General features: G+C 36.8%; 1 protein-coding gene across 1 annotated transcript in view; it reads left to right on the top strand.

Annotated features, from left to right (window-relative positions):
- Positions 1 to 241: 241 nt before the first annotated feature.
- LOC107666597 (uncharacterized) overlaps positions 242 to 14479 on the top strand; it is a 31073-nt gene continuing 16835 nt past the window's right edge. The window contains exon 1 of the mRNA XM_016458003.1: positions 242 to 908. Coding sequence (XP_016313489.1) covers positions 595 to 908 — 314 coding nt within the window. The 5' untranslated portion in view covers positions 242 to 594. The remainder of the gene's footprint in view (positions 909 to 14479) is intronic.

The following is a 14479-nucleotide window of genomic DNA, read 5'->3' as shown; positions in this document are numbered from 1 at the left end:
TTGATATAAACAGGGGAAGTACTATGTGTTTGCTCTCTTGCAGGGTTCCGCCCGTGGCAGCACTGAAGTGCACATGTTAAAGAGCATGCTTTTACTCCTTTCCTAACTTTGCTCCTCCCTCATTGTGATGTTGAGGGGAAAGTAGGCGGGATCTTTTTGTGAAGTGACCGGCATGCTTTGCCAATCAGAGCGATTGCTCCTCCCTCTTTTCCAGCCCTCTCCTCCATCCCTCCATCTCCTCTCTCGCTATCTGCACTGTATGCACGCACAAGGGCAGGGAAAAGTACGGGGCAGGAGACAGCGAGAAGAAAAAAATCAACAAAAAAACAGAAGCAGCTTATGGGTTTTCTTTCAAACGCATTCCCACTGCATCATTACCAGAGAACAGGCACCCCCGGCTCATAAAAACCTGCGTCGCGTGTGCGCACAACTCAGTCAAGGAGAACCAACTCACAGAAGATTCTTCTCCTGTAGCACCTGGCACACTTGGTGGACTTGAGAAGGAGGCAGGTGCCCTTGAAGATCACCTGGGAGCAGGTGGAGGAGAACCTGTCACAGCTACCGTCTGACTCCCACGTGGGGGGACTTGTCCTGATGTCAAATGAGGAGTGCCGTTCGCCCATCGGCCTGGACTGCTGCAGCTGCTGTCTGGATCTGGCCAATGGCTGTGAGCCTGAGCCGGGCCGAGCGGGTCACACCAGCCTGGGAAGCCCTACGTCCGTCAACCACTTCAGACAGCTCCGAGATCAGCTTCACTTTCAGAACCTAAACACAGATAAGCTCAACAACATCATGAGACAGGACTCGTTGGAGTCGGTGGTCCGGGACCCCTGTTACCTGCTCAACGAGGGCATCTGCAACAGCAGCATTGACCAAACCATGCTGTCCATACTGCTGTTCTTCCACAGGTATGTGAAACTACTCGTGCATTCACACACCTGCTCTGGAACACTCGTCTAGTTCAGCTCATAAAAACCGCAAAAGTCTCTGCCAGAGCTGTGATTTCCAGTTAATGGCCAACGTTGGGATGTTTGAGTTTGATGACAACAACATGCTGTGGTTTCACTTGTGTAATTCTGGCCACCTCCTGGCTGACTGGTTATGGATGACTTTAAGTGGTAACACTACCATTTAGTTTAAACCAAGCTCATTTGAATGTAATTCATCATTTATTAATTGTCAACCACCAGCCAACACAAATAAGTGTTGCACAAACACTGAACACTACTAGTTATTTACATTTCTTGATGATTAACATGATTAAGGACCACGCTCAACTGTGTTATTTAAGAACAGGGTGGCTTGCAGTCTCAGTAGGGTTCCAGGAATGTGTAGATTGGTATGAAGAACACGCCTTTGCACAAACTTAAGAGGATCTTGAATCTTGAGTCAGTCCAGTTCTCACTTCTTAAATACACCCCATTCATTGCAACTCATCAGGTTCATGCAATGGTTTTGTGCAAATATTCTAGTTTTTTTTTGCACAGAAAGTGCATGTGGATTTTTCTCCCCAACCAGTCCGATTTGCAAAACACACTTACAAAACACATGGGCAATTTACATACCATTCTGGCATAGTCTATCGCCCCATAGCTGAAGTATGCAGCAAAACAAATTCCTTTCCAGGTAATATGCATGTTTATAAAATTTAATGGTCACAGGAGTTTCCAAAACAACCATGGATGCATTAAAATCTCATAAACCTTCAACACTTGCTTCAATCTCAGTGTGTATGCATAATATTGAATTTTGGAACAATCCGATGTGATGTACTACAGTGTCAAAAATGGATCGCAAGCTATCCACAGCAGGTATTTGGCAAAAGTGTCTAATCAGGATCAAGCTCACAGCGCATTTTTCCATGAAACCATGCTCTCCAAACTGAAAATAAACATATATGGAACATATATCAGGATAGTTTGCTAAAATCCGATAGTGTTTGAAATGTTTAGTCTGCAGAAGATTTAGAGATGAGGACTAGTGGAAAAATAGACAGCTAAAGCCTGAACTATATTTAATTGACATTTGCAGCCAAATGATAAGAATGTATTCCATGTGCTGTTATTGTAACACACCACCTTTGGATTTGACTTTGGAAATATTCACTGTCAGCATAGCTAAATGTTTATAGCTAGTCTGTCGTACTGTCTTTGACGGTAATAGCTGATTATTTTGCCACTTTTTTCTGCACATCTACTCAAATTGCTATCTTAAGTTTTGACAGCAGTAGTAAAATTGGTTAATAACCATCCAGATATCAACAGTCAGAAAATCATTCTTTCTTGGGGTTATAAAATTCATATTTGAAACAGCTATTGTAAATGAAAAGATTGCAATCTGAATGACTAATGAAAGGAGCATGGCATGACATAATAATTAGACATATTGCATATGAAAAAGGGAGTTGCCATAGCAACTCTTGTTTTAAAACTATCTCATAATATTGCATTTAAAAGAACAAATACGCATATGAAAGTAGGGATGTCAATTGACATTTTTTTTGCAATTAATTTAATGACATGCTATGTAGATAATGATATTATTTGATATTAATTAATCACAATAATTTAAAAAATGCATAAAATAAATAAATAATCCAACAACCCCAATAAATATTTAAAACAAGAACGTTTAAAGTTCTAAATATGATGCAATATATATATAAACATGATATGCAATATAAATGTATTCTACTGTGGAATCTTATTTATGGCTGTTCTGATTCTTAAAATGCGATAAAGTTGCTCAGCATCTAATCTTGTCTGTTTTGCGACAAGACAATATACCTCTTAAACTTACTGGGATGCCTCTGAAACAAGATTCCTAGTGTGCCGGTTAATGTTTAATCTTCTTTATCGTGGTGTACTCAGTTTTATACGTGGCAGTGAAAGGTTAGTCTACATAATTAGGTTTTCTTTATGAGCCTGGTGTCGGGATGCAAACAAGAGCAGTCTGCATGGGACCTCTGGCCCAAAGACTCTTCACAGTCTCAGTTACTAAATACACAGAGTTCAACAGCCCTCTGTTCTAATATCATCAAATAGCCATTGTTAGTCTGTACACCAACCCATTCTTGTATTCCATGACAGGAAAAGCATCTTTTTCATGTTGGACTGTTCTATGCCATGGGATACTTTCCCTGTGATCCATGATTTCAAAAATGAACACTCTAGTGTCTTATTGATGAGATGATTCCTTTCTCTCATCCTTTACACTGTATAATATTTCATATTTCACACCTCTTGCAGACTAAATACCGACTTGTTTGTTTCACACAAAGGTCCTTGTTGTCTTAAGAAAGGAACATAGTGTTATTGATGGAAGAATGAAAAGAAAGGTGTGTCTTTTTAGTAGTATGCAGGATACAAAGTAACAGAGTCCTGCCAACAATAAGTCCTGTCCACTAAACCCTCAGATAAATTGCAAAAATGCCAGTCTATTTACTTAATATGCAGAAATGTAATCCACATCTCCAGGCATGCAGAGACATGGATCCAGACATGCCAAGCTGAACAGCTCATGATCTACACTATAGTGTCTGGAAGCCAGTGTTTTTGGCAATTATCCGTGGGGATTTAAGTAAAAGGTGTGTTTCTGGTGCCTGGTGAATGGAAATAGGTGATTGCATAACACATTAAAAGTGCACTATATATGTATATGTGTGTGTGTGTTAAATGTTTTTGTTTTAAACATGTATTAGGGCTGTTGGATTATTTATTTATTTTACACATTACTTTTTAAATGATTGTGATTAATTAATTTCATGATAATGCAATAATATCAGGTAATCTCATTATCTCCATATCATTTAATTAATTAATTATATATATATAATTAGTAGTACTTAAATTTTTAATTTACTAATTTTAATTGAATGCTATACTCCAAATTTCTAAAATACAAAAATTAAAAATACATTTTTATTGCATTAGTTTAAAAAAATATATTATTCTGACAGCTCTAATCTTTAAAGGGGTCATATGATGCGATTTCAATTTTTCCTTTAGGACGATATCGCTTCGTCATGCCTGGAGCTGATCCCGTGCTGGTCGCTGAGGAAATACATCAACTTCGCGCTGTCGATTGCCGGATCGGCTTTCACCGTGGAAGAAGCGGAGTCTAGCCCGGGGTCGTCACATGTGGCTGCCGCAGGCATCACAATATGGTAAGGGACGTAACATTTCCGTCACACGCTTGAGGAATTCGGCCAATCACAACGCACTGGATAGCTGGCCAATCAGAGCACACCTCGCTTTTTCAGACCGATGAGCTTTGTAAAAATCGACGCGTTTCAGAAAGGCGGGGCATAGAGGAGAAACAATAATGTACAGTATGTGGAAAATAATGTGTTTTTTGAACCTTAAACCGCATAAATACATTTCATTACACCAAATGCACAAAATAATGTTCTTTTTAGCAGCATCAACCCCTTTAACACAAACAAATATTTAAATATCCTTTGTGAGCTCTAAATATAGTGCAATAAATATAAATTTTTATACCATATATATTTATTCTTCAGTGTAATTTTGTATGACTCTTCTGATTCTTAAAATGTGAAGTTGTTGCTTAGAATCTGATATCACTATCACTATCTAACTGGTTTTATGACAATAAACTTCAGACGACTGAGAACTGACATATAATGTCCACAACCACTACACCACAAAATATCTGTTCCAAAAAATGTTAAGCTCATATTGATGCAAAAAATATGAACAACATATGAAAAACATATGAAAAAGAAGGAAAAAAAGTGTGTCGTGTCATTATATAAGCCAGGAACATAAACAAAAATTTTAAGAGAATTGAGAATAAGGCAGTTCACCTGCAAAAAACACAAGACTCTTGGGAGCAACGTTCTACTTAAATCACACCCCAAATCCATGTCCAAATGCTGAGTAGGCAAAACCTTGCAAAAGGCTGTCTACGCCCTCAAAAACATCATGAAAAGACAACACTGTGCCACCCTTCAAGGACGATGCCCATGTGAGATAACATCTGAACCCTCAGCCTTGCCCAGACTGACCCCAATATCTCTGACCAAACAGATTAACAAACAAAATTCAGAACTGCTCGTTCTCAAGCCTCTGTCCCAAGTGAGAATTTTTGGCTGCTCCTTAAAATTATTTTAACAAGAATGTTGAATATGTGCTACAGAGATTAGATAGATAGATAGATAGATAGATAGATAGATAGACCCAATATCTCTGACCAAACAGATTAACAAACAAAATTCAGAACTGCTCGTTCTCAAGCCTCTGTCCCAAGTGAGAATTTTTGGCTGCTCCTTAAAATTATTTTAACAAGAATGTTGAATATGTGCTACAGAGATTAGATAGATAGATAGATAGATAGATAGATAGATAGATAGATAGATAGATAGATAGATAGATAGATAGATAGATAGATAGATAGATAGATAGATAGATAGATAGATAGATAGATAGATAGATAGATAGATAGATAGATAGATAGATAGATAGATAGATGTTCACTCAACTATCATACAAATTCTTTGTCTGCAGCCAGCACTTTGTCTGCAGCCAGCATGTAAAAGGGAGCCTCTTCTAATAAAAAGCATCCAGCACATCACATGAGGAAAGAGAGCTAATGTTGTTCACCACATGAGAGCTCTAGCTTTTTGTTCTTTCTCAAGACGTTGAAGACTTGTTGAAGCAGAGACTTGAGCAATCTCTATCAATATACGTAAGTAGTACTGATATGCCAAAAATACTAACAATGAACCTCTGTATACTGCCAAGTCTACAGCAGAGGACAAAAATGTATCAAAAGATGCAACTATTTTGCAAGAGGTCCTCCTAAAGCCTGCAGGATATTTCCCGGAAGGGAACACACAGCAGACTGTTACATAAAACCCCGGGGTCATCAGGGTTTCGGTGGTTTTGGCTGAGTGGTCTTTCTCTCAAAGTTGTTTGGAGAATGTCAGCCTGATCCTGCACTATAAGCGTGAAGAAATCAAGGCTTTGATAAACCCATTATTCCCATCCATCCCTGGCTCTCTGTGGCCTCACAGGCCTATTTATTTGACATGGTCATCACTATAAAGAAGATCAGCTATACACACATTACACCGCAATCTGAAGACATGCTTACAACTCCCAGCTGTGTCAACAGAAGCAGGAATACTTCAATAAGACTTCTGTTTCAAAAGAATAGCAACAATCTAAATGCTGCTTGGATCAGATTTGGAACAATCAGTGACGATGTGGAAAATGAACCACAGAATGCAATGCTGTGACATAACATTTAGCTGATATACAGCACTGGGGTTTCATTTTTATTGTTTATCACTCGATTCGCAATAACATACTCTTACTATTTTTTATGCTTTATTGTATCTGAAATATATCGCAGAAGTAGCAAGAGTAGTATGCTAGTATACTATTTCAAATTTAGCCACTGTTTGAAACACCATTTTGCATGAAAAATTGGCAATGCCACTTCACCTTGGATAAGAGCATATAATACTAACATAATATGAGTACAGAGTTATAAAACTGCGTTTACCAACCTGCGTTTATTTCACCATCATGTGCTCTATGTTTGTGATGATGCTAGATGAATGGAAATGCACGAGCCTAACACTGTGGGGTTTGCTGCGAAAAATCATGCTCAGATTCACAGCAAATGTGCACACTGTGAAAACCACCAGTTTTTGCATTAAACATTAGCTATGTTTTCTTTTTAGTCAATCTTTCTGCAGGATAAATGAATATGCCAGTAGGTGGCAACAAGTGACAGGAGTCATTGACTTATTCAATTTACTATTTAAAAACATTTACTGAATTCTTGACATAGAAAGATAAAGAAAATACTAAGCAAGTGAATAGAAAATAGCAAATAGTATGCGGTTCCAGCAATTAATTTACTGAGGAATGATGCATCATTCACTTAACCAATTAATTAATTCTGAAACTAAATTGATTCTCTTTATGATTGAATCATTCACTCCGCCAATTTGTTAAAAAACGCTGATTGATTCAGGAACGTCTCTAGCTGTGTTTCATTTCGTTGGCTGCATACATCATCGAGCATGTCTCATTTTAGAAAAACAGCCATTATAAAATTGATTGTTGCCATTGTGAGGCATAAATTATTGTAATTTCCTTTCTGCTTTATAATATAATGGTTATTTTTCTGTAATGAGACAGTCCCAATGATGTATCAATGACAAATGCGACATTTGGTAGATTCAGCCTTTAAAATGAGACACAACATGTGTGTCTGAGGCTCAACAGCTTGTTAGTGGAGCAAAAGTAAACGAAGTAACTGGCAGTAGTAGCTAAAACTATGAGTTACTCAATATTAACTTGTATGTCTGCACTATGTTTGTACTTTCTTCTACGCTGGAAGCTCCTGTCGTCAAGTCAAATTCCTTGTGTGTGTAAACATACTTGGTAATAAAGCTCTTCTGATTCTGATTCTGATTCTGAACTTTGTGTTTATTAAACTGTTGTATAAAAGCAAAAACAATCTAAAAATACAGAGTAGGTAAGCACATCCAAAGCCCAAATAGAAATAAATAAAAACGATGCCTGGTAAATACCTGACTGGTTGAAAAATGCTACACTGCTTTATGAATAAACATTCTGGAGCTTATAGTCTACAGTCATATCGTTTTTCAATAGAAGCAATCAAAATTGTGCCATTGGTCTGAATAGCTACACGGTTCTTGTGTGACGTTGTTTATGGCACTTGCCCCATTTCAAAAGAAACATTAACGCTGCTTTAAATTTAGACCAGCTTACTAAAGAGAATAGCGAATAGCAGCACATGCATTCCACCCGCCTTAGATCATATGCCATAAATTTTCCCTATCATACACATAAAACCTAATGAATTGATAATGTCTCCGCTAACTATTTGAGTGAGATGCAGCCTTTTGATGTAACAGCTGGTCTGAAAATTAAACCTCCATTGAGCTCGTGCTGTGAGAACAAGTCATTTGCATTGATGATTCTGATTATGAGTTCACACGCACTTCTCCGTGTAGCGAGCGCTAGCCTCAACACAAGCTGTTTGAAATAAATGACTTGCAGACAGTAGATGGGGAGTTGTAATAAAATGCAACAGGTGGATCAAGTTTCACAGTGGCTTAACAGGTAAATTGTCTTCATGGCAGAGGCTTGTTCAGTAATTTACTTGTCATAGTCAGATAAACACGCACAGAGGTGTATAATATCCATTTAATTGGCTGACTGAATAGCAGCATTGTTGTGACTGGGCCGGTGGAGAGTTGACAGTGAGCCAGAGGCTGGGGGCCAGCCCAGGCTTTGTTGTCTGGTATAAGGTGCTCCTGTTCCCAGAAGCAGGGTTCAGGGTAGTGACAGGCACTGTCTGCAAGCCCACCCAGCACTGGCATTCACTGATCCACAGCGGCCATGCTACTGTATAGCCAAAACACAAACATACTTATTGAGGGCACTGGAGTGCCTCAGAGTCCATGACCTGGGACAACGGACTAAATGTTAAGACAGGCTAATAAAGAGTCATTGTGCTGTTATGTAAACTAACAGGGACCGAATAATGTCACTGACAATCATGTGATGTCATTTTAAAATGGAAACAAAGGTGGGGTTCATTCAAGCAATGAAAAAGGAGGCTTATAAATGTTGCCTAAAAAAAGCTTACTCTAATAGTAATTGGTGGCATTTGTAAACGACAGGTAAAAAAAAGCAATGCATATTTTATACGCACCATCAAAAGGACTTTATTTCTTCTGTCAGTCACAAAAGGAGACCTTTTGAAGAATGTACTTGTCGCTCTTTTCAGTTCAATAACAATGAAGGCTTTCGAGCTTTAAAAAGGATGGAAAAGTACTAAAAGTATCATAAAAGTGGTCCACTTGACTCATATGCTGTATTCCAAGTCTTCTGAGGCTATATAAGAAAACTTGATATTTTATTATTATTTTGTCTTCCTCTCCAGTGAGCTGATAACTGGGAACTCGCTCAAAAAAATAATTCATGCACAAATCATACACTGTTAGTTCTCTCACAAGCACCATGGAGAGCTACAGTAAGATGGATTTTTCAGTGAATAATGACTTTAATTAAATGTATTTATTTATTTATTTGTTTATTTTTTAATATGCCTATTTTTATTCAGCAAGAACACAATGAATTTATCAGAAGTGATAGTCGAAACTTTAGATTGTTTAAAAAACAAAGAATTCTACAAAAAAAAAATGTATTGCAATTTCCACAAAAGCTGTTTTCAGCATAATAATTATATACATATATATTAGCATTTTAGAATAATTTTTGAAGGATCATGTGACACTAAAGACTGGAGTAATGATGCTAAAATTCAGAATGAATTTAAAAACATTAAAATTACGTCAGTCCCAAGAGGTCATGGATTATTATTTTTTTCTTTCTTGTTTTCTCGCGATCATGACTTAATTTTTTCTAATTTCTATTGTTATGTCGAGATCACCAGAAAATTAAGTCATGATCACGAGAAAACAAGAAAGAAAGAAAAAATATTAATGTATGACCTTTTAGGACGTTTGTATATACAATAGAAAATAGTTTTTTTTAAATACCTATATTTTACAAATATATATATATATATATATATATACATACAGTTTTTACTGTATTTTTGTTCAAATAAGTCAGCATATGAGAGACTTTTACCAAACACAAACTTTGAATTGTAGTGTCAGTGTACCATAGTTTGTGCACCAGGTTTGGGATGACACAAGAGTAAGTAAATGATGACATAACTGTCATGTTTGGGTGAACTGTCCCTTTAAAGCCAGTGTTCAAGGTGTCTTTCTGGGAGGTAACATCATGTTGTTAATTGTGGCAGGTCAAATTTAATCTAACAAAAATCTATGTCCACAGTATTAGCAGAGAGGTCAGATCATTTGCTTGTGAAATAAAACTGCCCTGGTAGCATGTGAAACAGCCTCATGGGTTCATGGTTTGTTGACTTGATAAAACACTCTTTTGGATAGCTTCAGCTGTGTTTACCTCGGGCCAAAAGAGAGGTCTGATCATGTTGAAGTGGCTGCCAAGGCAGACATAATAGCATTATGATCACAGACATTCGGGACTGTATCCTTAATTTCCCCCAAGGCCTTTTTAATTGAATGCACTGTACAAAACACCTTCGCTGCAGTCAAAAGTGAAAGGACAGTTATTCTATTGTACAACTTAGTATTGAAAGTGAAAAAAATGACAGTCATTGGCTGAAAATCAATGATCGAACAAACTCTGAAAAATCTGTGGCCAGAGTTCGATTTCATCCAAGGCATTTGTTTTTATGACCTCAAAAGTCTCTGCTGGTAACTGTCTTGTAGTGGAATAACTTTCACCACTTCCAGCGCTTGCATAATGTCCTGAAAAGAAAAACAAGCCCCAGCCCTTTTGCCTTTATTTTAAAGATACACTCAATATTTTCTCATTTACGAACAAATAAATGAATAGCACTTTTGAAAAGTATGCTTAAAGTCACATATCAACAGTAATATTGGTAGTTCAACAAAAATATATTTTTATTGTACATGGAGCAGGTTGCACATGGAGCACATGACCTATTATATTATATTATATTATATTATATTATATTATATTAAAGGAACTGTTCATGTGAAGACGCAAATGAAGACACATTTATTGATATTTCCCAGTGATTTTGTTTTGCCTTTGTTTATGAGAATGGAATGACGTGGAAAGCATCTGCGGTTGTTGTTTATATGATGATACAGAGGTGAGTCCTGCGAAAAGTGCTTGTCCTTTAATGTCTTATCTGCTCACACCCTGCCAATGACGTCCATTGAGATTATGACAGAACCTGTCAACAGTAGTCTGCCCTCTCCAGCGTTTGCCCTTGTTATATCAGCGCCTGGGAGCCCACGTGGGCCGAGCCGAATCTGTGCATGACTTGGGCCTTTCTCACACCACACACAAAGCAGCGTGTAATTATTTAAGCACCCATATTAACAGATTATAGTATTCAAATCGTCCGCCCTAGCAGAGCTGTGCTGTATACTGTATCAGAACCATAGCAAAAGGCGCAAATAGAGTTTCGCTGCTGAGTCCACCATTTTTTCCACACATAGTGAGCTGAACTCAGCAGAAAACATGTTGAAATGCACTATAAACCTATACGTCAACATTATCTTTTGCAATATGGGATTTATGAAGGAACATAAAATAATACTGTAATTTACTACATTGTTGGATCAAAAAGCTAGAAGTTTCTGTATTGAAACTGAAGTTCAGTTGAATGCACAAGGTGAGCATGCGGTTGTCATGCTTTTGCTTTGCTTTCACACTGCTTGAATGTCTGGTTTGAAGAGAATTTAGCCATTGTATTAAACCTAGCCATATATGATGAGATAAAGCAATTTTGTATCTATTGCATCACACTGGATGGACCCAACCAAAGTGAAATCACGCTGTACATTTGTTATGCATTAAACATCAAATTAATTTTTTTATTTATTATTATTTCATAATAAAAAGTAGTGGTAGTAAAATAAATATTTATTATTATTAATAATAAAATTATTATTATTCTTATTATTAAATATTCTTCTTATTATTTTATGCATATTTTAAATAACAACAACAATAAGAAGAATAAGAATAGTAAAAATATTAATAATAATAATAATAACATGTATTATTGTTATTATTATTATTTATTTGTTTTTAAATAATAATACCAATAACAAACATTATTATTATTATTATATTTGTATTTTAAATAATAATAACAATAATAATAATAGTAGTAAAATGTATTATTATTATTATTATTATTATGTTATTTGTATTTAAATAATAATAATAATAATAATTTATTATTATTATTATTATTATGCTCAGACAAATTAGCTTTCATCGAAAAAAAAAATAGTCATGAATGCACATAAATTCTAAAACTAAGGATCTATACTTCAACTGGCACTTTTTGTCAGTGTAATTTAGTCTAGTTGATTCAGTCTTTTTAAATAATGCATTTGTCTTACATAAAACAATTTTTGTTTTAGCTGTTACCAATCACATTTTAGATTCCCTGACAAAACTCTTTTCACTATGACGTATGACAAAGAACACTGTACTGGCAGAGCAGGCCTCTATGGAAACCTCTATGTTTTTCCATTATGCTAGTCTGTAAGATTAACTGTGACACACCATGGGTCATCATGGTTTTGTCTTGACTGGTCTGGAACACGGTGTCCTCTGAAACACCTACAGAGTGAATGAATCAGCTTGCTATTACAGCTCATCCTGCTCGGCTGCAGGCCTGCGTAAAGCTTCTGCACAGGGTTGTCGCGTTGCGTAGCATCCAAGCAGGATGTACATATGGACTTTGTCCAGTCTTCACCAGTCACATGCTACAAACCAGCGACGAGTCGCCTCTGCACTGGCGTGTTGGGCATGTGTACAGCAGGTTGCAGTAAAATATGTGTGCGTGTGGCTACGCAGTGAACAATTTCCAGTCCAAAACAGCCCTTTCACAGTAAACAACTCTCCGTTTTGGTTTCTTAGATTTGGACGGCTAATTAAAGGATCTTGGTTTTTCAAAACACTAGTCTCATGCAACAGAACTAAGACTATATTTTAGGCAGTAAAAGCTGAGATTGTTTTGTGGCGCATAGAGTTGCCAAACTTTAATAAAGTTGCCAAAGTATTATGTTGGAAACTTTGAGTCAACATACAAAGCTTGTCAAATGCATATTATGAGTTTATCTTGATGTACTGAATCAGGATTGTGGATATGGTATATGGATGCCACCCGCATTAATTTTGACTGATAACATACATAACATACAACCCCAAAGCATTTCTTTCCATAAGCATGTAATTCATTATAAACGTCAAGCTTGATGAAGGAAAGGCACTGTCTTCACATAAACGAAGAGTGCTTATGTGAAGGGATGTTGACTAATTGTTAGATACTGCTAAAGGTAAACAGATATTACTTACGAGCTTTATTTACGTAGGTTTAACGTTTGTTGCCGTCACTTCTCAAAGACTAAGAGCAGAAGAAAAAAAGAGTCAACAACACTGATTCATCAGGCTTGCTTTTTCATTTGAATCAACTTGTTTGCATTAATAACCCAAAGTACTGCTGTTCTTAAGAAACCTTAACTCTCCTTTTATCGGAAATGTTTGGGCGTCCTGGAAAGCCATTGTAAAGCTCTTTTGCCAAGTATCCTTCCGTAACATGCCCATGCCAGTAAACCGCTCTGTCTTTAATTCTTATTGACTCCAACAGTCACTGTGATAAATGATAACCGGGTTCAGTGTTGGGTTTCTTGTAAACCGGATGAGGTTGCGCAATCAAGCAATAGCAAGAATAGGCGATTTTAATTACTCTTCACCTTTTTTTGTGCAGTCTGATCAGTAAAAGGGTTGCGTAAAATAATAGTAAATTTGCGTAATGTGAGTCATATGCTATATTTCAAGTCTTAGTTTTGTGTGAGATACAGACGGAACATGTACGACTTTATTCATTGAAAACATCCATAGCTCTTAGTTAATTAGTGTTTATTATAAAGGTAACAAATGTCTTTTGTGTAAGATTTCTTCAATGAATTGGTCATTTCACAAATCTGATGATTTTTTATCACATTTATCAACTATATATTTTTTGCGTTTTAAAGCTTGGCAGTCCAATTCCTTATTTACCTGCATTTAATGCACAAGAGTTGCAAAGATATTCTTCAATGTCATTTTGAAGCTTGGCAGCCCAATTCCTCATTTACCTTCATTAAATGTACAAGAGTTGCAAAGATATTCTTTAAAGAAAATCACAATTTATTTGACTTTTGGGTGACCTACCCCTTGAATCACAGAAGTTAAAACGTGGCCCTGAATCAAAAACCTGTGAACAAGACGCACTTTGTAAGCCATTGTTTACAGTATCTGCCATGTTAAACATGCATGGCTAGTGTTAGCGTGTAGTTTGTTTCTGCACTTCTGCGTCTTGTGTTGTGCTAATTACCAGTGTCATTTACCATGTTTGTGGTAGCATTCTTTCCACTGATATGTCATGGAATGGATCATCATGATGGGTTGGTCATGCAAGCAAATGCAAATAGACAAATGAGTAAACAGAACAATGAACTCTGGGACAGGCTAATGTAACTTACGAAGCTCTGCCAAAAAAATCAAAGACACTGAGATCTGGAATGTGAAACACGCTGCTCTTAGCCTTGTCCAATGGGGCAATTGGGTTCTTGTTGGACTTAAACTACAGAGCTGTGGTCCAAATTTGCAATCTCACAGGGCCTGCAATTCATGATGTGTCATTTGTTAAAGAACTGGGCAGCTCTGATGTCCAATAACAGCAAAGAACGTTCTAGTCTGTCTTCATAGACTAGAACATACATATCCAGAGACAGCACAGGAGGAGGAGATGGGCCTCCCATACAAAAATTAATGGGGAAATCATAAAACCTCAATATGGCAGCAGCAGCAATGAAAATCCT

The sequence above is a fragment of the Sinocyclocheilus anshuiensis genome, unplaced genomic scaffold (genome assembly GCF_001515605.1).
Source record: "Sinocyclocheilus anshuiensis isolate Anshui unplaced genomic scaffold, SAMN03320099.WGS_v1.1 scaffold1293, whole genome shotgun sequence".
Classification (NCBI taxonomy): domain Eukaryota; kingdom Metazoa; phylum Chordata; class Actinopteri; order Cypriniformes; family Cyprinidae; genus Sinocyclocheilus; species Sinocyclocheilus anshuiensis.
The sequence above is the reverse complement of the archived record's forward strand: the minus strand, read 5'-3'. Positions and strand labels throughout refer to the sequence as shown.